Here is a 24,647-nt window from a genome sequence, read left to right as displayed (position 1 = left end):
AACCTGGGACCTTCTGCTTACCAAGCAGATGCTCTACCACTGAGCCACCATCCCTCAAGTCTTTATAAAGGAGGACTTTTGAGTTATATTCAGATATGGTAGAAACAGATGTTTATATCCATTCTGAAAGTGGTTGTTTGCTCTGGTATTTGTCAGTGTTGGGAGCTGATGGACATCCAGTTTTCTGTCTTCTGCTGAAGACTGACTGTGCAGTACAGTCCTTAAGCATGTTTATTCAGAAGCAGGGCCTTTTTGTAGAAAAAGCCCAGCAGGAACTCCCTTGCGTATTAGGTCCTGACAGACTGTAAGCATGTCCCGCCCCTGTGGCGTTGTTTTACCCTCGATTGAATGATTGGCCGGGGAGGGGGGGGGCTTTAGATAGGCGGAACATGGCGCTAGAGCTGGTTCCGGCATTGAAATTGACATGGGGTGGGGAAGGGTCCGAAGGGTGGGAGGAAGGAGGAGGTGTGGCAGGGAGGGGGGAGAATGGTACTGCGGAGGGAGGTGAAGGGAAGCGAATGGAGGGGCGGGCAGAGGTGGTGGTGGGCGGCAGTAGCAGCCGGGGGAGGCAGGCAAACTACGTGCTTGCCTGGGGCACCTGGAGGGGGGTGGGGAGCCCAATTTGGCGCCCCACCCTCACGGCGCCCTAGGCAACCGCCTAGTTTGCCTAGTGGGCAAGCCGGCCCTGGGTGCCAGATAAATACAGGAGTGGTAATTACAACTTATATCAATTGACTTGTTATGCTTAAGGTTCATTAAATATGCTTTCAGACAAATCTAGCATATACTTTATTTTGAGCCAGTTGGGAAATAGGTACCTGATTGATACCTTATCAGGTGGTGTTGTCATTTTTAACACCGCAGTCCAAACTCTGAGGTGCTTAGTATTTTAAAATTGTGACTTCCAAAATCTGTCAGTTGCAACATTATTTATGTGTGTGTGTATATATATAACAATCAGCAATGTAGCTATAGCTTTGCCGGTTTAGATTGATTATGTCTTTTTATTTCCTTTGTAGGAATGTTGCCTGTGTAATTTGAGAGGTGGAGCACTCAAGCAAACTACTGACAGGAAGTAAGTGATTTATCCAGTTTGGTCAAGGTCATTCATTTGCAGCTTTGTCAGCTTACAGACTGCTAAAATCCTCTACAGCACCTGCTATCAACTGTCCATGTTTTCCAATGAACTGTTTGTTAAAGAGATTATTTTTTGCGTGTATCAAAGGATGGTTATCATGTTCATCACTGTGGCTTCTGTGCAGGCCAGGCACACATGAGACTGTGCAGTCACAGGCCAGCTGCTGGAAGAGCTACCAAGCTTTTAACGAGATTTTTCTGGAACCTCAGAGCAGCTCCCTCTTCTCTCTGCTCACAGTGTATCATTTTTCTCACTCAAAAGATCAGGCAACAGAAGCAGGGACAGCACTCTTTCCTCAGTTCTTTCCTTGTTGCCACTGTGAACAGAGCGTGAGCCTTTACAGTCTCTGTTCTTCTAACTTTTCTGAGTGTTGAAGGACACAATGTCTTTATTTTAAAAATATGAGAAATATGGGGCCAGAATGGCCCCAAAAGACTCTTAGATCATGCCTGCTTTGTTTGTGTGAAGGGCACAATTCAGCCATGTGCTCAACCTGCCACCATTTGACACTGAAAGGAAGAGATGGGAGGGCGACTTGGTTTAAGGCTGCCTTGTGCAAGAAGGCTTTGGGTGTTGCAGATCCCCAAGCTGAAAAACAGACGCAGCCTGAAAAGAAGGCTGAGGGCCTCCTCCGTAGCATTGATACTGATCCCCTCGGCCTTCATACTGATGAAACCATGAATGCTTACCTGCTTGTCATTGAAGAAGTTGAAGAAGACTAAATACTGAGAACATCAATTACCTTTGCCTCAATGCTGATCTTCCTTCCCTCAGCATTGAAAGACTGTCTCTTTGGCATTGGAGTTCACTATCATCTCCAGCTGAGGTGGAATCTTCCCCTTGACTTTGAATCACTGATTCACTTTGGAGCTGAGTGTCTACCTCCAAAAAACCACACAGAGGCTCATGGGAGAGTTGTGGTTAAGGATAGGCATGAACCTCAGTTTGCGAACTGGGTGATGCTTGAAATCGCCTGAATGCCAATTAGGGGTAGAAAAATAGGTTGTGGGGCTCATTAGCATAACTCATCAGCATATGCAGCCCCCAGCCAAAAGCAACTCAATGCAAGAAAGGAGAGCCCCGGGCGAGCGAGGCCTGCTTGGGCTGCCTAGAGATCCAGCCAGCCCAAGCAGATCCCGTTCGCCTGGGGCTTTCCAGGGCCAGCACCCCCAGTCAAAAGGCCAGTAAGCCACTCACCACCCCAAATCACATAAGAAGTGGAGAAAGGGTGGCGTGGGCTTCTCCAGGGGTTAATGGCTGCTGGGTGTGTGGCAAAGCTCCTGGTGGCTGGCTGGCTGCCTGCTCTCCTAATCCAGGGATTGTTATGCAGCTGCACCTACTATTCAATTGACAAGGTAGGTAGAGAGGAAGAGGGGGGACCCTCAGAAAGGTTCAGGAGCTGTGCTCCTGCTGAATCTGAGGCCTGACGCTGACCATCTCCACTTTCCAATTCCAACACCACTATTGGGACAACAACATTGATCCCTGCTTCCGTCCAATGATGACATTTTTGAGGTTCTTCCTCGTTAGAAGGAGCCTCCAAGGGATCAAGAACAACAACCCCCTCAGTAATCTTCTCAGCAGTTCTTCTGGTTCCCCTTTCCCATGATGTTCCCACTACAATTGGGCTCATGGGACCAGCAGGGTCATTATACTGCCTTCCTCTGGCCTACCTTTCAGCCACAGGACCAGAGAAGGAACAAGGGAAAGCATACAACTAGTCATTTTCTAGTGAGCAACACAGCTCACTAGAAAATGATATGATAATTTATGATATCCTATACGGGATATCATAAATAGATCCCTACTGGAGGGGCGTTTTCCATCAGCGCTTAAGGAGGCGGTGGTCCGTCCCCTCTTGAAGAAAACAACATTAGATCCGGCCGAATTGGCACACTATCGGCCGGTCTCGAATTTGCCCTTTTTGGGCAAACTTATTGAGAGGGCAGTGGCGTTGCAGCTACAGAGTTTCCTGGAGGATGCTTCTATCCTTGATCCCTACCAATCTGGCTTCCGCCCGGGCCATGGGACGGAGACGGTGCTGGTCGCCCTGGTGGATGACCTTCAGCGGCATCTGGATCAAGGCGGCTCGGCGGTGCTGATGTTGTTGGACCTATCGGCAGCGTTCGATACGGTCGACCATCGGCTTCTGGCGCGCCGCCTTGCCGACGCTGGGATTCAGGGGCTGGCCTTGCAATGGCTTTCCTCTTTCCTTGATGGTCGGGGACAAAGGGTGGCGATTGGGGAGGAACTGTCCCAGAGACACACGCTTGACTGCGGCGTGCCTCAAGGGGCGGTACTTTCCCCGATGTTATTCAACATCTATATGCGCCCCCTTGCCCAGATTGCCCGAAGGTATGGGCTGGGTTGTCATCAATATGCGGATGACACCCAGCTCTATCTGCTTATGGACGGCCGGCCCGCCTGCGTCCCAGAAAATCTGGACCGGGCGTTACAGGCAGTGGCTAGGTGGCTTAGGCTGAGCAGGCTGAAGCTGAACCCAGCGAAGACAGAGGTCCTTTGCTTGGGTCGCTGCGGCCCGGGAAGGGAAATCCCCCTGCCAGTTTTTGACGGCGCGCCGCTGACAGCGTCGGGCAGGGTCAAGAGCCTGGGGGTGCTATTGGAGCCTTCTCTGACGATGGAGGCTCAGATAGCAGCCACTGCCAAGTCCGCTTTTTTTCATCTTAGGCGGGCGAGACAGTTGGCCCCCTTCCTGGAGCGCGATGACCTAGCAACAGTGATTCATGCTACGGTCACCTCGAGGTTGGACTACTGTAATGCCCTCTACATGGGGCTACCCTTGTGCCGGACCCGGAAACTGCAGTTGGTGCAGAACGCTGCTGCCCGGCTGCTATTAGGGCTCCCAAGATGGGAGCACATTCGGCCGGGGCTCCGGGATCTGCACTGGCTGCCAGTAACATTCCGAGTCCAGTACAAGGTGTTGGTCATTACCTTTAAAGCCCTGTATGGCCTAGGACCTGCCTACCTTAGGGACCGTCTCTCCCCACACGTTCCCCAGAGAGTACTACGTTCCGGCTCACAAAATCTGCTGGTAGTCCCTGGGCCAAAGGAGGCCCGCCTAAAATCCACCAGGGATCGGGCCTTCTCAACAGCGGCACCTTACTGGTGGAACCAGCTGCCGGAGGAGGTGCGGGCCCTGCGGGACCTAGGGCAGTTCCGCAGGGCCTGCAAGACAGCCCTCTTCCGGCAGGCCTATAACACCTAACTGATACTTTGGATGGAACAAAATGCTCTTATAGACCGCTGGCTTTATTTTATCTTGTTTTATTAACTATGCTTTTATTGTATCTGTAAATGTTTTAAATGGAATTGTATGAATCATTATGTTGTGAGCCGCCCTGAGACACTTCGGTGAGAAGGGCGGGATATAAGTCCATTAAATAAATAAATAAATAAAAAAATAAAGCTTCACCCCTCATGTTTGATCTTGAAGAGTAAATGGACCCAGGATCAAAATCTGAATTGATGAATACCTCCATCAGTGTTCCCTCTAAGCTGAGTTAGTGTGAGCTAGCTCACATTTTTTTTAGCCTCTGGCTCACACATTTTTGTCTTAGCTCAGGAAAAGTGGCTCCAGAGCAACCTCATTTATGCAATAGCTCACAATATTCATGCCAGTAGCTCACAAAATAGAATTTTTGCTCACAAGAGTCCACAGCTTAGAGGGAGTATTGACCTCCATGCCTGGAAGTCCAGTCTCTGCACTTGACAGCATGGTTCATTCGATCCGCGCTAGTTTTTCTCAGAGGGCAAGAGTGATCATTAGTGCCTGTAGGAGACCTTCCACATGAAAGCCCAATGCTGCTAAGTGGCAAAAATTCTCTAGCTGGGCTGTCGATTAGGGGGTTGTCCCTGTCACTTGTGTCTTACCTAATTTTTTTGATTACTTATTATTGTTAAGGCATAGAGGTTTAGACTCCTCCTCTGTTAAGGTTCATTTAATGGCCATTTCAGATTTCCATAATGGTATTGATACCTTCTCAGTATTCTCTGCTTTAGAATCCGATGCATTTCTTCAAAGTTTTGCATAATTTGTTTCCTCTGTCTAGTCTAAGTTGATGTATAAACAGGGCTTTTTTGTGGCAGGAACTTCTTTGCATACACCCCTGATGTAGCCAATACTCCAAGAGCTTACAGGGCTTTTAGTACAGGGCCTACTACAAGCTCCAGGAGGATTGGCTACATCAGGGGTGTGTGGCCTAATATGCAGAGGAGTGCCTGCTACAAAAACCTTTGAAACCCATGGCAAAGTCTGACATCATTCCTTTCTTACAAGACTGCCTTCTTGGTAGCAGTCACTTCTGCATGTAGGCTGGGGGAGCAGAGTGCATTAAGATGCACCAAATTCCCTGTGGACAAGATGGTTTTGAGACCCAATCTAGATTTTTTTGTCCAAAGTGGTCTCTAGGTTTCATATCAATCTGGATGTAGTCCTTCCAGGGTTCCCTTTCCCCAACCCTCACTACTGAATAAAACTTTAACCCACTGGATGTCAAGAGGGCACTCTTTTTTATTTAAAATTAACAGAGAAATTTAGGAAGGATAGGAAGTTCTTTCTTTGTTTTAAGGGTCAAAATAAGGTAATAGCAGCAGCATCCCAGTTACTGTCTTGGGGGGTAGTGGCTGCTATCAAAACATCATATAGTGAAGTTGGTATGTCTTGCCCATTCCACTAGAGCACAAGCCATGATGATGAAAACAGGGTTGCACTTACTTGTAACCACTGTTCATTAAGTGGGCCTTTTGTGCAGGCACACATTCCTCCCTCCTTTCCCTGCTGTGGGCTGACCTGCTGTGATCTCTGGCTCCTCATGGTGACAAAGGCAGAACTGAGGGAAGAGTGCTTGCCCTGCCTCTGTCACATGATCGTTTTGGGACATGATGCTGGGGTACAGATTATCAATTGCTCAAGCACTGACCCAAGAAGATGAAGATATTGGATTTATATCCCGCCAGCTACTCCGAAGAGTCTCAGAGCGGCTCACAATCTCCTTTACCTTCCTCCCCCACAACAAACACCCTGTGAGGTGGGTGGGGCTGAGAGGGCTCTCACAGCAGCTGCCCTTTCAAGGACAACCTCTGCCAGAGCTATGGCTGACCCAGGGCCTTGCTAGCAGGTGCAAGTGGAGGAGTGTGGAATCAAACCCGGTTCTCCCAGATAAGAGTCCGCACACTTAACCACTACACCAAACTGGCTTTCCAGAAGGACATGTCTCTAAATAGTAAATTCTATCACCGCACCTCTCAGATTCTGTTAACAGACTGCCACAGTTGGAAAGCACTTACAATACAGTCAATGGTACATAAATGTATCATGTAATTCCTATTACTGATCTCTGCCTCCTGGAGATCAGTTCTAATCCTAGGTCTCCAGCCAAGCTTTTAACAAGATTTAAAATGTTGGCAATTCTACATGAACTCCCATTCCAATGGAAAGAAACCAGTTTTGGCATGGGTGTTGGTAGCCCAGAACAGTGAGTCTTGGTGATTTCATCACTCTGCTGGAGATCAGTTTGGCAAGAATTTGGAAGAAGAAATATGATGGATTGATATTTTAACTAAATCTCCTACCTAATCTGGGATTCCAGGTCAGAAGCTGTTCATAGTGGGCGTTTTCGCACTGACCTTCAAGTGGCGCGACCACCCTCTTCACACCGGAGGATCTGCCCGGATTTCGCACAAGAAGCGCCGGCGCACCCAAAAGAGCCGGCTACTTCCGTCGCGAAACCCGCTCAAACGTTTTCCTGCTTCTTGGCGGTTTCCGTTTGAGCGGGTTTCGCGACGGAAGTAGCCGGCTCTTTTGGGTGCGCCGGCGCTTCTTGTGCGAAATCCGGGCAGATCCTCCGGTGTGAAGAGGGTGGTCGCGCTACTTGAAGGTCAGTGCGAAAACGCCCAGTGTGTTTTCAGAAGATGAGCCTTTTTTCCTGATTCATCCTATTTACTTGTGTTCCTGTCAATTCAATTGAACAACTTTAGTTTGTTAGAGAAACTGAGTTTTACTGCATTTGAGAAATGCCCCCAGAGCCTTTCGTAAAACATTGATGCCACATTAAAACATTCTTATGGAGATACCAAATTTCATGATGGGTTTCATATTGCAGTTAGTCTTACACAAAGACAGCTTCGGAATGTAATTTATATTCCTTTATCTTTGCAAAAATGAGCTACCATAAGAGCCTTACTTCTTCTATTGAAAGGCACAGGTAGCTTCCAATTAAGTTACTAAGTTAAGTTTCTGCTACTTTGTGAATACATTTTATGAGCTAAAGTGGAAGTTTTGTTTTCTTACCTCTACTGGTGCTTAAACATTCCACACTCAGTTTCTGCTGATGACAGTATAAAAGAAGCAAATGAAAGCTCATTTGTCATTGTTTGCATGGGCAAGTCTTGTAGTGTTATCTCACATTTAAGTGTATTTTCTTTAGCTCTGGAATTTTGTGATTATGGTGGTTGGTATTACTAATGTTTTGTTAGAAATAAGCATACCATTAACAAAATAATCAATCTAAATCAGTTTAATATGGCTCTGGATCATGAACGACTTGAGTTCCTTTTATAACATACTCCTAAAATAGTACTGAAGCTGATATAATGCTGTTCACCTGACCAATATTTTGTTTCCTAACTATAAATACAGCATGTTTAAGATTCTCAAGGGAGAAGGCTGAAGTTTTTCCTCCATGTACTGTTGTAGAAAAAAATCAGTTTTGCATTAGGGTTGCTAGGTCCCTCCTGACTGTCAGTAAGGGATGGGGGTGTATAGTTGCCAGATCTCGGTTGGGAAACTCTTAGAGACTGAGAGTGGGGAAGGCAAGAACCTGAGTGGGGTACAATGCCATAATGTCCACCCTTCAAAGCATCAATTTTCTCCAGGGGAACTGATCTCGGTAGTCTGGAGATGAACTGTAATTCTGGGGAATTCCCAGGTCCCACATGGAGGCTTGCATCCTTAGTTGTACTATTACTTTGAGGCTTTTATTCTGGTAGTATATGGGCTTGTGGGTGTGCATGCATGTATGAAAACTCTGCATTAACAAAAATACTTGTTAACTGGTAGATGATTCACACTGTGTTCCTAGCATGTGCACTGTCCATATGATGAGGAACAGAAGCTCACATACCTTCACCATGTTAACTTTGTGTATGAACTGGTGACTGCATGAATAGTCTTCACCCATGCAGTCCTTCTCTTTCCACAAAGTGGGGGTTAACTGATCACACGAGCTGTGATTTACTTGCCTAAGAATATGTGTGCATTGATCACTGACACCTCTTGCTCTGAATTATTGCATCAAGATCTGGAGCCTGTTTAAACATTTGTTTATGGGAGTACAGTGCTGGCAGATGAAAGGAAAAGGAACTCTCCACTCCCTGGATTCTGCCCATCAGAGAAGGAAGGAGAGTGGGCAGGGCACCCAGCAACACTGAAGTCATACCCACCCATTTATGACCCTCCTAGAAAAAGGCAAAGGATCTATTCCATACACACCCTTTTCTGACAGTTGGATTACAGCTACATGAAGGCACAGAACAGCCATAGAATACAGACTATCTATTGTTAGGACCAGCCAAGTGTCATATAACAGAGTTTCAATTCTTAAGGCTAGATGCTGCCAAAAAAAGAAAAGAAAGATGCTGGCTGGTACTCCACTCTGGTAAGATCTCACCTGGCGTATTGTGTTCAGTTTTGGGCACCACATTTTAAGAAGGATATAGACAAGCTGGAATGGGTCCAGAGGAGGGCAGCAAAGATGGTGTGGGGTCTGGAGAGCAAGTCCTACGAAGGAAGGTTGAAGGAGCTGGATATGTTTAGCCTGGAGAGGAGGTGGCTAAGAGGTAATATGATCACCATCTTCAAGTACTTGAAGGGCTGTCATAAAGAGGATGGTGCAGAATTGTTTTCTGTTGGCCCAGAAGGTAAGACCAGAACCAATGGGTTGAAATTAAATCAAAAGAGTTTCTGGCTCAACATTAGGAAAAATTTCCTGACAGAGTGGTTCCTCAGTGGAATAGGCTTCCTCAGGAGGTGGTGGGCTCTTCTTCCTTGGAGGTTTTTAAACAGAGGCTAGATGGCCATCTGACAGCAATGTGGATCCTGTGAATTTAGGGGAGGTATTTGCGAATTTCCTGCATTGTGCATGGGGTTGGACTAGATGACCCTGGAGGTCCCTTCCAACTCTATGATTCATAGTCTTGGTGTAGTATGTGTTCTACTAGGTGTTAGATGCATGAAGGGTGGAGAGATGCACACGTTTTTGTTTTTTTGCTTTTTGAACAATTGCATGGGAGAATGCAAGTGCCAAGGAAAAGCAGTTTGCACTTTCTCAGGTAGGCTCATCCAGACCAGGGCTGAAAAAGGGTTTTTTGAAGGGAGTAAGAGTGGTGGGTCCCAGGAGAGAAATTCAATACTTGGCCAGTTAAGTCAGCCAGAACCGAAGAGCAGCTTGACCCTGGCCAGCCAAGAGCTATGCCTGGAAATCGTCTTCCCCATGTCTGGATGAAGAAACCAGGAGCACCAAAGAGGAACTGCATGCAGCCCTCAGTTAGCCAAAGGTGGCTCCTGGCTCTTGTGCAAGCTTAGCAGAGGATGGGGGAGGGGAGGAGAGGCTAGGCTTGCCAATCCCCAGGTCCCAGCGGGGGATCCCCCGGTTTTGCAGGCTCCTTCCCACCCCCAGTCAGCTGGCCGGTGGGGGGGAACCCCGCCCCCACAGCCCGCATCTGACTTTCTACTTTAGAACTAGAAGAACCTTGGAAAGGCTTGTTTTCTGGATGGTGTGTCTGTGCCTTTAAATCTAGGATCCAGTCAGGCTAAATGGGGGTGGGGTAAGCCAGCAGAACAAGATGGCTGTTCCCAGTTAGCAGTGAAGCTATAGCAGTCCAGAGACCCTCTGTTTGTTTCACAATCCTTTTAGAAGACGTTTGCATAGTAACGGAGGAACTAGAACCTTTGCTGTAGCAGTCCAGAGACCCTCCATTTGTTTCACAATTCTTTTAGAAGTTGTTCGCATAGTAAAGGAGGAACTAGAACATTTGCTTTCCCTGTGTTAGTCTGATAGAACTTGGAGCTTCAGCAACTCGTGAGTAAATTGCCCCAGTGAGACCACACAAGTGTAGGATCTCAGACTGTTTATTTTGACTGCTCTCTCTTTCTGTGTGTGTGTGTGAAAGAGAGAGAGCGAGACAGCGTACAGGACATGGGCTGCTTGAGTACGAGGAAATGAAGGCTATATTCAGGAGAACTGCACTGCTGTATTTTTATGTATTTATTTTGGGAATGGGAAAGTCTCCTGGCTCCATCTCCAAAGTCCCCAGATATTTTCTGAGTTAGACTTGGTAACCCTAGGAGAGGTGATTGTCAGTGGCTATGGGTGCTGGGGGCACCAGACAAGTGGGAGTTGCTGGCTTGTTAGTGAGAAGGGATTGGGAGGGAGATGCGCTTACAAGACCAGACACTGGGCAGACTCTGCAGGGTTGAGCTGAGAAGCAACCTACCAGCTGACCAAATAGCTAACCTATCTACCACTTCCTCCTCCTCCAGAACACCAAAAGTGAAGAAAGGCCATGTGCACTCATTTTTAAGGCTGCAACATAGTCTCTATAGAGACTATTTGGGGGGGGGGGGGAAGCTTTAGACAACTGGTGAAACATATTCTTAGTGATTTACCCTATCAGAAAACAATGTCTTATATTTGTGCATTCTGTACCTCATCATTTTCTCTATGGGCAGCCCCTTACAGAGTTCATTTTGATAGTGCAGCCCTGAAAGTTATGCAGGCAGGAACCAGATCTACAGTGTTTGAATCTGAACTAAGCCTCTCTGGGCAGACTCTGCAGGGTTGAGTTGCCTCTCCCTCTAGATGTAGCTTGCGCAAAATCTCTTTTGTTCACTTCCAAGAACAAGATTAGCATTATGTTTCTTCAAATATTTATATCCCACCTTTATGGCCAAAGCAGCTCACAAATAAGAGTTTTTAAAATCAAAGTAAGAACAGTAATATAAATAAAATGTTAAATGTCACACTCTAGAAGAAGGATAGAGCACAAAACCACCATCGGTTGGTGAAGTTAAAACAGGTATAAAAAGAGGGCATTTTTATTTTTCTAAAAAATAGAATTGTAGTTCAAGTTCATGTTAACCTTTATTGGCATAAAAACGGTAGTTCAGTGTAACAGTTTAGGACAAGGGTTCCCAATGTCATGCCTGTGGGCACCAAGGAGCTTCTGATACTTTTTCTGGTGCCCACCGAATGTTTTTAAGAAATGAGTGGGACCAGGTAGACGTTTTGCCCAGCAAGGTGTCATACTGACTATTGGATATTAGATTGGCTGTGGAATTTTTTTAGAAAAATGTTGCCTTGTTCATAGCTGCCACCAGAGCACAAGGATCTGCACTGTGTTACTGAAGTTATGCTTTGGCAATCATTTAGTGGCTGGCTTGACCTCCTGCAGCAGCCATTGTGTGGCAGTCATTTTGTTGCTGCTCCTACCATGCTGTGTCAGAATTCCAAATGTGTCCACAGGCTTGGAAAGGTTGGGGATCCTTAGTTTATGAGGTGTCTTTTATAAGGGAATTGGATTGTGGTCCATTGCAATATTTATTATATGTAAACCTTTCTTCTACTGCCTTGTCTTCTTTGTCATCAACTTTCTGCATTATACTATGTCTCGTCTTAGTTTTTTGTTTGCATTGTTTTCCAGTTCCATAGTTCTAATCCTGCTGCATTGTTTGTTGGATGTTTCATGCTGTCTGGTTGAATTACTTTTTATATATTGTAATCCATCTTTAGTCCCCCTCATGGCACCCTTTTTATATAATTTTAATCTGTTTGAAAAAATATATGCATATAATTATTACGAAAGTCATCTAGTATTTCAGAATTTTAATACAATGCAAAGCTAATTTTTTATGTCTCAGTTGAAAGATTAAAAAATATTATCTGAGTCACTAGCAAAGTACAGTATTTCTTCTCTAAATAAAATCCTTCTGTTCTCTGGGTTTTGAATGTCAAGTTTGTAGGGCTGTGGGGGAAACTGAGATGAGAGCCAGCAAGTATTGCTTGCTGCTGTTAGGTAGGGTGATGTGAGAATGGGCAGACAATAGGAATAAATGGGCTGTTAGGTAAAGTTTCAGTTCAAACTTGACAATAAGAGCAGATTTCTCTGCTGAAGTCATTATAATCTGAAATGTGGGGCAAACCCAGAGGACTTCCAGTTCTGGGGTTATATTTTCAGTGACTAATATGAGAAAAAGATCTTATCATTTCAACAACTCCAACATAATACTATTTTTGTCAGTGTTGATGTGACCTATGTTTAAGAAGTATATTGGGAACATGATCATATGATGATGGATTTCTTTTGCTCCTAATTCATTACTGCTTGTATTTCTTTCTGTTGTGTGTGCTGCTGTTCTTTGCAGGTGGGCTCATGTCATGTGTGCAATTGCTATTCCAGAAGTCAGATTTGGTAATGTCACAGAAAGAACACCAATAGACACAAACAGGATACCTTTGCAGAGGTTAAAACTGGTGAGTAATAGGGTCTAAGTTTCTGTTTTACATATATAATTTATCACTGCAAGAATTTGAAAAGTTCATGTCCAAATAGTAGAGATGTTACACATTTTGAAAAAGAAGGGGTGGGGGGAGAGAATTTTTTGGTATCTTCTGACGTAAGTTTCTGTCAACTAGTGCCTAGTACATCAGATGCATAGTTTGTTCTCAGTTCACATGTGTGTAAAAAGAGGAGGAGAAGAATTTTTTGGTACCTTCTGACATAAGTTTTTGTAGGGTTACCATGTTTTGAAAAACAAAAAAGAGGACAGATTTCCCGACTGACCATAGTGAGTGATCACTATGATTAATATTAAATACCCCTAGCATTTATGCTGTAATAATTGCTACTAAGAGCCCCATAGCACAAAGTGGTAAATTACAGTACTGCAGTCCAAACTCTGCTCATGACCTGAGTTCGATCCTGGCGGAAGCTGGGTTCAGGTAGCCAGCTCATGGTTGACTCAGCCTTCTGAGGTCGGTAAAATGAATACCCACCTTGCAGGGGGCTGGGGGTAAAAGTGTAAATGACTGGGGAAGGCAGTGGCAAACCACCTTGTAAAAAGTTTGCCCTGGAAATGTTGTGAAAGCAATGTCAGCCCCTGAATTGGAAATGACTGGTGCTTGCACAGGGGATTATCTTTACCTTTTACTTTAATTGCTACTAACTTGGAATATTCCTAACTTTCCAACCCCAAAAGTGGACATTTTCATCAGTTTTTTTACAAAGATCCCAAAAGAAGATGGGCACACAAACAAAAGAGAAACATGTGGTAGCCCTAGTTTTTATTAACTAGTGCCTAGTTCATCAGATGCATAATTTATTTTCAGTTTATGTGTTTGTATACACACAGAAGTCTGCATACACACATGCGTATACATAGTGATACAACCTGCTGTGCTTCCTTTGGTCGTACTCTAGGAGCCTCTTGTAGGTGCCTGGACCCAAGATGTCTCAGTTCGTTCTCACCAGGGGAAGGGCCTTCTCAGTTGTGGCTTCTGGCCTATGAAATACACTCTCTGATTACACCTGTGCTCTGCCAGGCTTGTTTAGTTTCTGCATTGCATACAAGGCTAAATTGTTTAGAGTAGCCTTTGAAGTGTAATCTTCATATTTGGGTTATTTTTGTTAGTTGTATGATGCTAGACATACATATTTTAATAGTTTAATATTTAAAAGATAATATTTTATATTAGCTGCTTTTTGTTGTTTTAAATTTATGTATATGGATTTAATGTTGTAAGTGAGATCCTTTGGGTGAGCAGAGACTGAAAATAAATAATAAATTAAAGAACTGTGAACTGTGGTAATGGAATGCATTTCTACATGAACCTCAAGTATGTACAGAATAAGCAATGTAAAGACCTTTATCTAGATTGCAGACTAGAGTAAATGCTTTTGATAATTATTATTCTCTTCACGTCTGTAGCCAAGTGGTCCTGAATCTGAAATGTTCTTGCCCAGTTTCTGTCTGTTGCCATTTTCTATGTGCAGTTTGTATATTTGGCTTAGAGGCTGACTTGTCTGATCTATGTAGATAGCCCAAAGATGTTGTTGGCATGTGATGGCATATATTAGGCTGGAGGAAGTGAATGGTCTAGCCAGTGATGTTTGCTCCTGTGATAACTTTGCTTGAATAGGCAGAGGTAGAGTTTTATTTGATTAATTTATTTCCAACATTTTAATCCTACCCTTCCTACAAAAAACTCATAGCGAAAGGTATTTTATCCTCACAGAAGTCTTGTGAAGTAGGTTAGACTGGCTCAAGGTCAGCCAATGAGCTTCCTTGCTGAGTGGGAATTTGAATCTGAGTCCTAGGGTGCAATCACATGAGAGATTTGGCCTGACTTAGCCATTCCTCTCACCTGGATTTAATGTGTGCAATCACACGCACACATCTGCCCCTTTAGTCCTACCTAGTCTTAGGACAGGACAGGACTTGATTAAATAGCTACCGGAAACTTCCCAGTAGTAAACTTCTAAAATGTATGCAGGGTGTGTTTCCCAGATGTCTGAATGTTCAGGTGCATGCTGCACCCACCCCACAAGTGCATGAGCAGTCCGAATGCTCCTCTTATGCATGTGCAGCTCGTGCCTCTCCAGGCAACAGGCTATGTGAATGCCACAGTGCAGATAAAAGAGAACTGGCTTTTTCAGAGCTGAAATACTGCCACACCAAATGTCTCATGTGATCTCACCCCTAATCGATTATTGTAACTACTATGCAATGTTAGCTCTAGAGTTTGCATCTGGATTGGTTGTGGTATCTGGCTCTGGACTTGCATCTCTGTTTGGTGACGTATCAGCATTGATAAGTAACTGTTTAGATTAACGGTTCATCTATGAGCATGGACAGATCTACTGAGCATGGCCTGAAAGAGAGTATTATTGTCCAGTATGAGTTATAAATCAATGATGAACTAAAATACCTAGAAACTAGTATTTTGCACTGTCAGTTTAAAAATAACGTGGATATTCTTCATTCTTGGATCTGTCTGAAGAGTATCTGTTCTGCTGTTCTTGGGGATAAATAGTTTTAAAGATTATGACATGAATGTGTCCAACCAATAATTTCCCCCCTAAGGTTGGTCCTTAAGGAAGCTTCTGAACCAAAATAGATCATAACATCTCATTGCATATATGGCTTTTGTACCCTTATTCTCCTTTCAGAATCATTTATCACTGAGATACTACTTCTCTATAGCTTAAAAACAAGAAAATTGCCAACAGTTGTTCAGCTCATGAGCACAGATGTTTATTGCACACATGAAGTGTTTGTTTAGATCACATAGGACCGAAATAGTATTTTATTTTTTTAAAAAAAATCTAATGTCTTCACACCCCTTAAGGGTTGAAAGGGACATAAACAAACAGATTTTTATTTACTCAAGCAATGAACAATTGATACATTTTAGACTCTCACATTGCCAGCATCCATCGTCATAAAAACCCCAGATGTTTTGAATAAAGCTTTGATATGCATATGGGAAAAAATGAAAACAGTTTTAAGATCATGACCAAATACAAGTGAACAGTAGTTTCATTATGCAGTTCAAAGCTAGTCTCCCCTGCAGTGAACTTTTAATTTCGTTTTAAAAATCCCTTTAACGAAGAACAGCTATGCAAAAACTAATAGTGCAGGGGTGGCCAGCGGTAGCTCTCCAGATGTTTTTTGCCTACAACTCCCATCAGCCCCAGCCATTGGCCATGCTGACTGGGGCTGATGGGAGTTGTAGGCAAAAAAAATCTGGAGAGCTACTGTTGGCCACCCCTGTGATAGTGAATGCTTACATTTTTACGTGCGTGCATGGTATTGGCTAACATTCTCTAATGTACCATTAATAGGAAATAGCAAGAACCATAGAAAGCACATTTGCTTATAACAAAGTATATTGTAAAGCCTGCAAAGCCTATACATAATGCTGTATTTGTTTGGCTCAGCTGTTATATGCATGCATGTTGAAGATTTTTTTTATGAATGAGATCATTTCTATGACATATTCTACTCTTGAAGCAAATCCAGTTATGATTATAGCATAAGGAATATGTTATCATATAATCCCATGGAATTTCAGGGGGGGGTTGTGCTGCAAGTTGATCATTAGTTTCCTGATAATTGAGCTTGTGTATTTTCATGTTTTCATATAACAGTAAAATATCTACAGGAAGGGTGTCAAACATGTGACCTGGGGGCTGAATCAGGCCCCCAGAGGGCTTCTTTCAGGTCCCTGAGGAATTGGCTGTCATTTGTTTCCTTCTGCATCACAGCTTGCTTTGCCAGACTTGCTCAATCACACAGGAGCTACAGAGCAAAGCCTCCATTTTCTCCATTGGCTGAGGCTCTTCTCCCTTAGGGAGGAAGGGGGGAAAGGGATAGCTTCCTTTGCCAGGCTCTCTCAATCGCACAGCAAAGCTACTGAGTCAAGCCTCTCCTCCTTCTATTGGCTGAGGCTCCTCCCCTCCTGGTTCCCTGGCGGAGAGAGCCAGAGCTCCCTTTGCCCAGTTCTCTGGATCCTATTGGAAATATACAAAGAAAGCACCCTTAAAACCAACAAGTGCTAATGTTTTAATCATGTTTTATTTTAATTTTTTTAAAAAATCCTTAATTGTGTTTGTGTCCTTTTATAAAGTTTATATCGCTGCACCTGAGTTGCATGTGGTTTAACTTCAGGATGTAAATTTATTCAGGTTTGCACTAAAATGCTTAATTTCATCATATGACATAATTTCCCCCTCTTTTTTTTCTGGCATGCACCCTGTCTGGTACATAAAAAACAGCACTTTGTATAGGTTATTTCAGCTTTTTCTTATATTGACAGATAATTGTATTTGTAAAATTAAAGGGAATCTATATAAAAGTTTGTCAAAAAGGACAGTATTTTATACTTTTGATAAGATGTAGTTTGTAATTTTTTTTGTTCTTGTGATGAAAATTTCTTTAAAATAAATTAATCTGCATTGACTGCATTTTATGACACACATGGCCCAGCCTGACAAGTTGTCATTTATGTCAGATCCATCCCTCATAACAAATGAGTTCAACAACCCTGATCTATAGTATTTCCAAATTCAATCCCAGGTGCCTAAATATGTATATAGGAAACTACGGCTGGGCAGAACATACCTTTTATCATTTAATTTATCATTTAATTTGAATTATAGTTGGCTGAGTTTGACATAAAAAATATGCAACAGAGATGAAGAGCCTTCCCACTTGACCCACCCTTTGAAAAGAATTCACCCAAAGGCATTGTGGCAAAGGAAGGAGAGAAACAGTTGGAAAAAAAGTTTCTTCCTCTTTCCCTCTGTAATATCTTGCAGATCCTTCTCTGTTTTTTTAATACAAATAATGTGATCTGAAACCTGATGTCGCACATCAGCATTTTGCTGTAAATTAATTTTGGTTGAAGTACATAGTTCAGACCGACAAAAAGTTTTGTATTGCACATTCTGGGTAATTATGAAAGCACTGGCCCATCTAACATTTCATAATCTTGTGACAGTTTTCATACTATCACTCCATTGTTATATTTGTTTATAAAGCTATCATAAGACTAACACAGGCTTGCTGTCTGGCAATACATAACTAAAAACATTACATAACGTTGACAAATAGAGCAGATATAGTTTGATCCTAAACTCAGAATGCTGGTCTACTCAGAATACCACTCAGGTTTGTTTAATGGAACTTACTTCCAGGAAAGTGGTTGTAGGACTTCACTCATGTTTTCATATAACACTAAAATATCTGCAGGAGGAGTGTCAAACATGTGACCTAGGGGCTGAATCAGGCCCCCAGAGGGCTCCTTTCAGGCCCCTGAGGAATTGGCTGTCATTTGTTAGATCCAAAGTCATGAATTAGATCCAAAGCAGGCCTATTGGAGTAAAAGTTGTGCTTTCCAGCTTACGTGCTGGGGTCTGCACTGCTTGTGACATGAGCATATGACTTGGGGAGGCCCTCTGGAATGTTATGAACTGTATAGAGGCCCCAGCAGGAAAGGGGGCAATATGCAGAAACAGGAACTTCCCCCTTGTGTAATCTTTTTGAGCCAGCAATGTGATGTCTGATTGTATTGTCATCAGGCCTGTAGCTACAAGAGGGCTCTCTCACTAGGCAATGCCCCGTTCCCAATTTGTCCAGCCTGGCCAGAAGATTGATTGTGCCATGTCTGCTCTGGTAGGAGAGACAGAGAGGGAAAAAAAACATTTTGTAGGTATAAGCTATTCTCATTTCCCCACTAGCTGCCAACTTCTAGCTGGAAGTGTCGATAGACCATCATTGTCTGGCCAGGGAGATCATTAGCATTCATAATGAAGTGTGCTTAGAGAGCACACAAAAGCTGACATTCTGAATATTTATTTATTTAGATATATATCCCGCCCTACCCCACCAAAGCGGGCTCAGGGCGGCTCACAACACAAAAATTCTAACAATAAAATTAAGAATTAAAATGCATTAATATTTTACACAATAAAAATAAACAACAATTCATCGAAGTGCTATTTATTTCACTTGGTTGACTCCTGCTTTGTTCAAAGGTTTGTTGGATGAGACTGAAACTATACTAAAAAATGGAAACCTTTTTTTAAAAATGAAGGTGACAGTTTTGAACAATCCGAACTTCCGAAATATTCCACAAGTAAAGTTAATATGAAGTTTCCTATAAATGTTTGTTTGCAAGCCCTGACTTGGAATATGCACACCAGCTGCTCAGTCAAAACAAAACAAGAGCAGCTTCTCCATTCCTTTGCACAGCCCAATCTGCTTAGCAGGTTTCCTCTGAAGTAAGCTCCACCACGCTAAACTGCCTCCTGCCTGCCCCCTCAAGAAAAAAATCCTGATTGTCATTATTTAGCATTGGATTGGGGTTTTTAAAAATTCCTTTTGGTTTTCAGCAGTGTTTCTTTTTATCTCAGCTAATGAAACCTTATCTTTTCCCTGTACAGCATCTTATTATTTTTACATTCCAGATCTATTTCTCCAAAGGTAAAAAATGAATTTTGCAGTGGCTGAAGTTGCTCTTGGGCTTTAGATTACCTCCAATTTGTATTGTATGAGTTTGAGTATATTCCGAGTGAGGAGCCTTATTTTAAAAATAGAATTGTGCAATAGTGATGACTGATCTACAAAACCTTTCAGTATCTGGATAAGGTCAGAGCAGTATATGTAGAATCTTATATACTTGAAAATTTGCTCTTAACAATAAATATCAGTAAGTGTGAAAACCAAAGATTATCATTTTGACCCCTAATAGCTGAATCAGTTCTAAAAAAGAGAGATTTCACTCAGTGTAAAGAATGAAATCGTGGGCAAATGCATGTTAGCTTTAAAAGTATTGGCAGGTTCAGTCTCTTTAATGTTACATTTTCAAAGAGAATTGAATCAATTGGACTATAATTTTTAATCTAATTTACTAGAAAATAATTTTATATAAAGTTGAGAGGTGTTGTACAGGGTTGTATTTTGTGGAAGTGTAGAAATGCTTGACAGTGATGTATACTATTGCTGTCATGCAATTCTTGAACTTATAAGTAAATATTGATTAACTTTCAGCTTTTCAAGAATATTGCTGCAGGCAGTAAAATCAAGGAAAGTCATTATACTGAACATTAACTTATGCACTAACTAGCTGACTTGTACATTTTCAGTTTGGGGCAAACACTTAGGCGTGTTCAACAATTTCTCCATCGGTATCAAAATGATATTAAAATACTATGAATAATAAATGCTTCCTTTTTAATGAGATATTTGATAAAAGTATAGATGATATGATAACTAATGAACCCACTACAATTTATGATGTCAGTTTAAAATATATGTGTTTATTAAGACTATGCACAAACACTATGCAGGTTTTTTGACACTATCTGCACTGGATTCTCATAAGCTGTCTAAAAATGTACACAGAAACTTAATATCAGAATGATATTAATAATATCATAATATCAGAATGAATGCTACAATGAACAGATTTTAATGCAAGCTGTATATTGAAGTGACAGCTAAAACATTTTGTATAAAGTAAAACGTTTAACTTGCTGTAACTACAAACAATAGTTTCTGAAATCTAAAGATCAGCAAAAATAAACAGTCATAGTATTTATAAAATCTATATATCTAATTCTTGTCAGTCCCCTCTGCCTGCGGATACCTGTTTCTGCAAACAGAGGGCACACTCTTCTCCAGCAGGTTTTTCTACAGACTCAGGGGATTCCATGAGCCTGCAGAAAAATCCAAGAAGTTTTTAAAACAAACTCAGGGAGAGTTGAATTCCCCCTCCCCCCAAAAAAATAAAACCTTTGGTACCTTTTGAAATGGCTGCCACAGGAATCTATTCCAGGCCCCACTGCATTGAGAGAGAGACTGACTGACAGCCAGAGAGAGAGGGGAAGAAGGGAGAGAGATGAGTACGGGAAGCAAAAGCAGAACTGGAGCCGATATTGTGGGAGGAAGAGTCCTCCTCTAATATGAATGGCTACATAGTAGGGGGACATTTTAAGTGGACATCTGAGATTCTCATCCCCAGTTCTTTTGCTGCAGGCTCCACTGTTCTTTTTAAACTTTCTTAGGGCCCTTCAAACAGTTGCTTTTGGCAAGAGCACTCAGAAGGAGAGTAGTACAGGTCACCTGTAGCGCTTCAAGACCTCCAGTATCCAGTACAGCAATCTTTGAAATCTCGCCTCACATAAACAAAGTGATTTTAATTCTCAGGCAAACTCCTCTTTGAAGCCAGCTTCAGTCAGCTGACTGACTATGCACAAGGGAACTGAGCAAGGCTAGATGGCTCTCTTTCCAGTGTTCAATAAAGGAAAAAAAAAGGCCGGTGGTGGTGGGGGGAGACAAAGGGAAAAAGAGAAAAGTGGACTCCAACTGCCACTCCCTTCCCTTCACAGAAGGCTGTCACAGAGCTGACTTCTCCCTTAAGAGGGCACCGGTCAAAACAACTGAAAGAATCTCTGCCTTTTTTGTGAGAAATAATCCCTCATCAGTACCATACAGAACAATTCAATGCCAAAAGTACCTCACAAAAGAGGACACCCTGCCAAAACTGAAAAAAACCAAAAATCTAACAAATCGGTTACTGCAAGAAAGCCATTTAAACAGTAACCAATTATACTATGAAAAAGTAGCCAATAATCAACTATACTATGAAAAAAATTGATGAAAACAATACAGAAAAAAATGTGTTCATACACAACCAACAGGAACAAGGAAAATATGGATATTGATATTTTGATGCATCATGCCAACAGTGCAGCTGGAGCACACAACATACACTTCAAAATAAATGCCTCATGTCTCCTATATAATTACTTATAATATAGGAGACATGATACATATCTGTCACCATTTTTCTTCAAAGCATTTCATAACTGAAAAATCAAGAGATCACTATCAGAGCTGCTGCCACAATGGAAAAGTAACCATTTTGCGAGTACAGTGCCCAACATTACATAAAACATTCTTAACTGGGCAGCATCCTCGTATACATTTAGTATCAAATCCTACACTTCAATTTAGTACAAATCCTACACTGCAATTTTTTAAAAAATGCAGTTACAACTTAAAACAAACTACAAGACATTACACAACATTTTGTTGCAAGTCCCCTCTTGTTATTTTTAATGTTGTTCCTTCTTACATAGAGATGGTCATGGTTACATGGAAATTTATTTAAAGTTCTATCAAAACCATTCAGTGCTTCAAATGATTTTGACATCTGTGTGTCCGTGCATGGACTGAACTACTAGTGAAACAGTACTTTAAAGAAATCTGTGCAGAAAAATCAAAGTTTTCTTTCTCTCTTACATCACTTATATACTGTATTAATTATTATTCATTTCTAGTAAGTTGTTAACTAACAATTAAAGCCTAATTTTGTTTATAGTCATTAATATTTTTTTTGGCTGCTGCTAAAGCTGAAATATAATATCTAAAACAGAGGTGGCCAAACTTGCTTAACATAAGAGCCACATAGAATAAACGTCAGATGTTTGAGAGCTGCAAGACATTAGTGTTTAAGAGCTGGGTGGGAGGAAGGAAGAAAAGCAAATATATGAGGGTTAGAGAGGTGGAAAGAAAGCAACTAACTTTAAATGCATTCTCTAAGCTGTCGGCTAGCTTGGCTTGAAGAAGTGATTTAAAGAGACAAATGCCTTCTCCAAGCCAATGGGTTAGGGATGGCTTCAAGAGCCACACAATATGTGTGAAAGAGCCACATGTGGCTCCCAAGCCACAATTTCCCCTGATCTAAAGGCTCATCTTCATAGTTTCTGTGCAGGCAGATATAGGACTGCCCTTGTGCAGGCCTGTAATGGAGATCTCTTTTAAAGCCCTCTACAAAGTTTGGAGTGCTCAACCCCCTACCTTCACAGGCCAAATCTTTCCCACAGAGCTGGGGCAGAGCAAGCACTCCTTTCTTCATTCCTTTCTTTTCCACCATGGAGATCAAATGTCTTTGCTCTCTTCTGATTTCTCTGATTATTCGCTCTTCTCTCTTTACTTTTCACCCTACATTTTTTGTATAAAGGGGGATTGGATGGAGGATTTAGAACTATGGCTCTTATTTTTAAAAATGCATCAAATGCTGCCTAAAAATGACCCAGTCAAAAGACCATGACCATTGCCTTCAATGCTTGGATGAAGCCCACTACATCTCAGTTTGCTCTTTATACGGTATAATGGAGCTGAATAAATGCAGATATTGGGATTTGGAAATACAGATATTGGAATCTGGAAATATTAGGAAATACCAATATTTTGGGGGGTCCAATAAACCTGAATCTGGAAAAAAAAAACCTTCCCGCCCCCTGCATATCCCTAGTGCTAATAGCCATAGACAACACCACAACAAAGTTCTACATATACAAGCAGTTATTGGCTAACACTCTTTCTGGAAGCTTCCCTTCTTTGGCACTGGGTCATCCAACACACCATCTCCATGGAGGCTATTGTGACGGGCACCATCTCCATGGAGGCTATTGTGACAGGCAGCAAGCAGATGCATGCTTATAGGCAGTGCTGCTTGGGAGAGAGTGAACTAGCTAAACTGATTGACAGTTTGTGGAATTTGCTCAGATTGGAGGGCTGCAGCTAACTGTAGAGGGGAGTATGATTGTTAGGCAGATTAAGAGGGGGCTGGAGAACAGAGAGCATCCTGGGAGACTCTAGTGAGAGGAGTCTGAAATGTGGAGTCTGATTCAGAGCCAGAGTGTGGTGTGGTTTTGTGAAAAGGTGAGATTCTAGAGGAGGCTATTCAAATAGTTTAATCAGTCTCTCTGTGAAAAACAAAGAAACACAACCTGAGAAGGGACTTAGTTATCTATTTTATATAGGGTTGCCAAGTCCAATTCAAGAAATATCTGGGGACTTTGGGGGTGGAGCCAGGAGACATTGGGGCAGAGCCAGGAACAAGGGTGTGACAAGCATAATTGAACTCCAAGGGAGTTCTGGTCATCACATTTAAAGGGACAGCACACCTTTTTAAATGTCTTTCTTCCATAGGAAATAATGAAGGATAGGGGCACCTTCTTTTGGGGCTCATAGAACTGGACCCCCTGGTCCAATCGTTTTGAAACTTGGAGGGTATTTTGGGGAGAGGCACTAGATACTATACTGAAAATTTGGTGCCTCTACCTCAAAAAATAGCTCCCCCAGAGCCCCTGAAACCTCCAGATCAATTCCCCATTATACCCTATGAGAAATATTTCACATAGGGAATAATAACGTTTCCCTCTCCTCCACACACACCCCTTCTCGCAAATCTGATGTAGGGGATTGGCTCTCTACTCACCAGCCAGCTTCTTCACAGCAACAAAGACACAGAAAGTTGAAGCCTTTCACTACCTCCGGAGGTTCAAAGGCACATTGTCCTTTGGGGCAGGGCAGGAAGCAGCCTGGGAAAGCTCTGTGCAAAGGCACATGGTCCTTTGGGGCGGGGCAGGAAGCAGCCTGGGAAAGCTCCGGCTGCTGTGATGGAGCTGGGTGGGAAGGGGAGGGGCAAGGAGAAGCTGCTGCGATCGGAGGTGAGGAGGTAAGGGAAGGGAAGGGAGGAGGAGAAGCATCAGGGATTGGTGGGAAGGGGAGAGGAGAAGCTGCTGGGTTCTAGGCTGCGTGGGAAGGACCGCCATTCCTCCCGCTTTCTGGATTTTTGCCAAGCGGGGGGAGGAGGAGGCTCCAAATCGGGAGTCCCCCGCCCAGGCGGGGGATTTGGGAAGCCTAATTTTATAACCTTAATACCTAGTTTGAAGAGACTATAAATCTGGAAGATAAGAATTTAGCAAATGGTTTGAAGTGGCATTGAGAGGCCCTAAACCCACCAAAAGACCAAATTATTAATCTTAAGGAAAAGATAATGATCTTGCCAGAGAAAAGGGTCTTGCCAGAGATAAGGATCTTGCCAGAGAAAAGGTAGGGAAACCTTAGTCTTAAAAA

At 42.7% G+C, this 24,647-nt stretch overlaps 1 protein-coding gene across 2 annotated transcripts in view; it reads left to right on the top strand.

The window, feature by feature from the left end:
* Nucleotides 1-24,647, top strand: part of KDM4C (lysine demethylase 4C) — a 390,817-nt gene that overhangs the window by 289,850 nt on the left and 76,320 nt on the right. For both annotated transcript variants that reach the window (XM_060237364.1, XM_060237363.1), the window contains exons 17-18: nucleotides 1,020-1,075; nucleotides 12,579-12,687. In XM_060237364.1, coding sequence (XP_060093347.1) covers nucleotides 1,020-1,075; nucleotides 12,579-12,687 — 165 coding nt within the window. The remainder of the gene's footprint in view (nucleotides 1-1,019; nucleotides 1,076-12,578; nucleotides 12,688-24,647) is intronic.

Source organism: Heteronotia binoei, chromosome 4 (genome assembly GCF_032191835.1).
Source record: "Heteronotia binoei isolate CCM8104 ecotype False Entrance Well chromosome 4, APGP_CSIRO_Hbin_v1, whole genome shotgun sequence".
Classification (NCBI taxonomy): domain Eukaryota; kingdom Metazoa; phylum Chordata; class Lepidosauria; order Squamata; family Gekkonidae; genus Heteronotia; species Heteronotia binoei.
The sequence above is the reverse complement of the archived record's forward strand: the minus strand, read 5'-3'. Positions and strand labels throughout refer to the sequence as shown.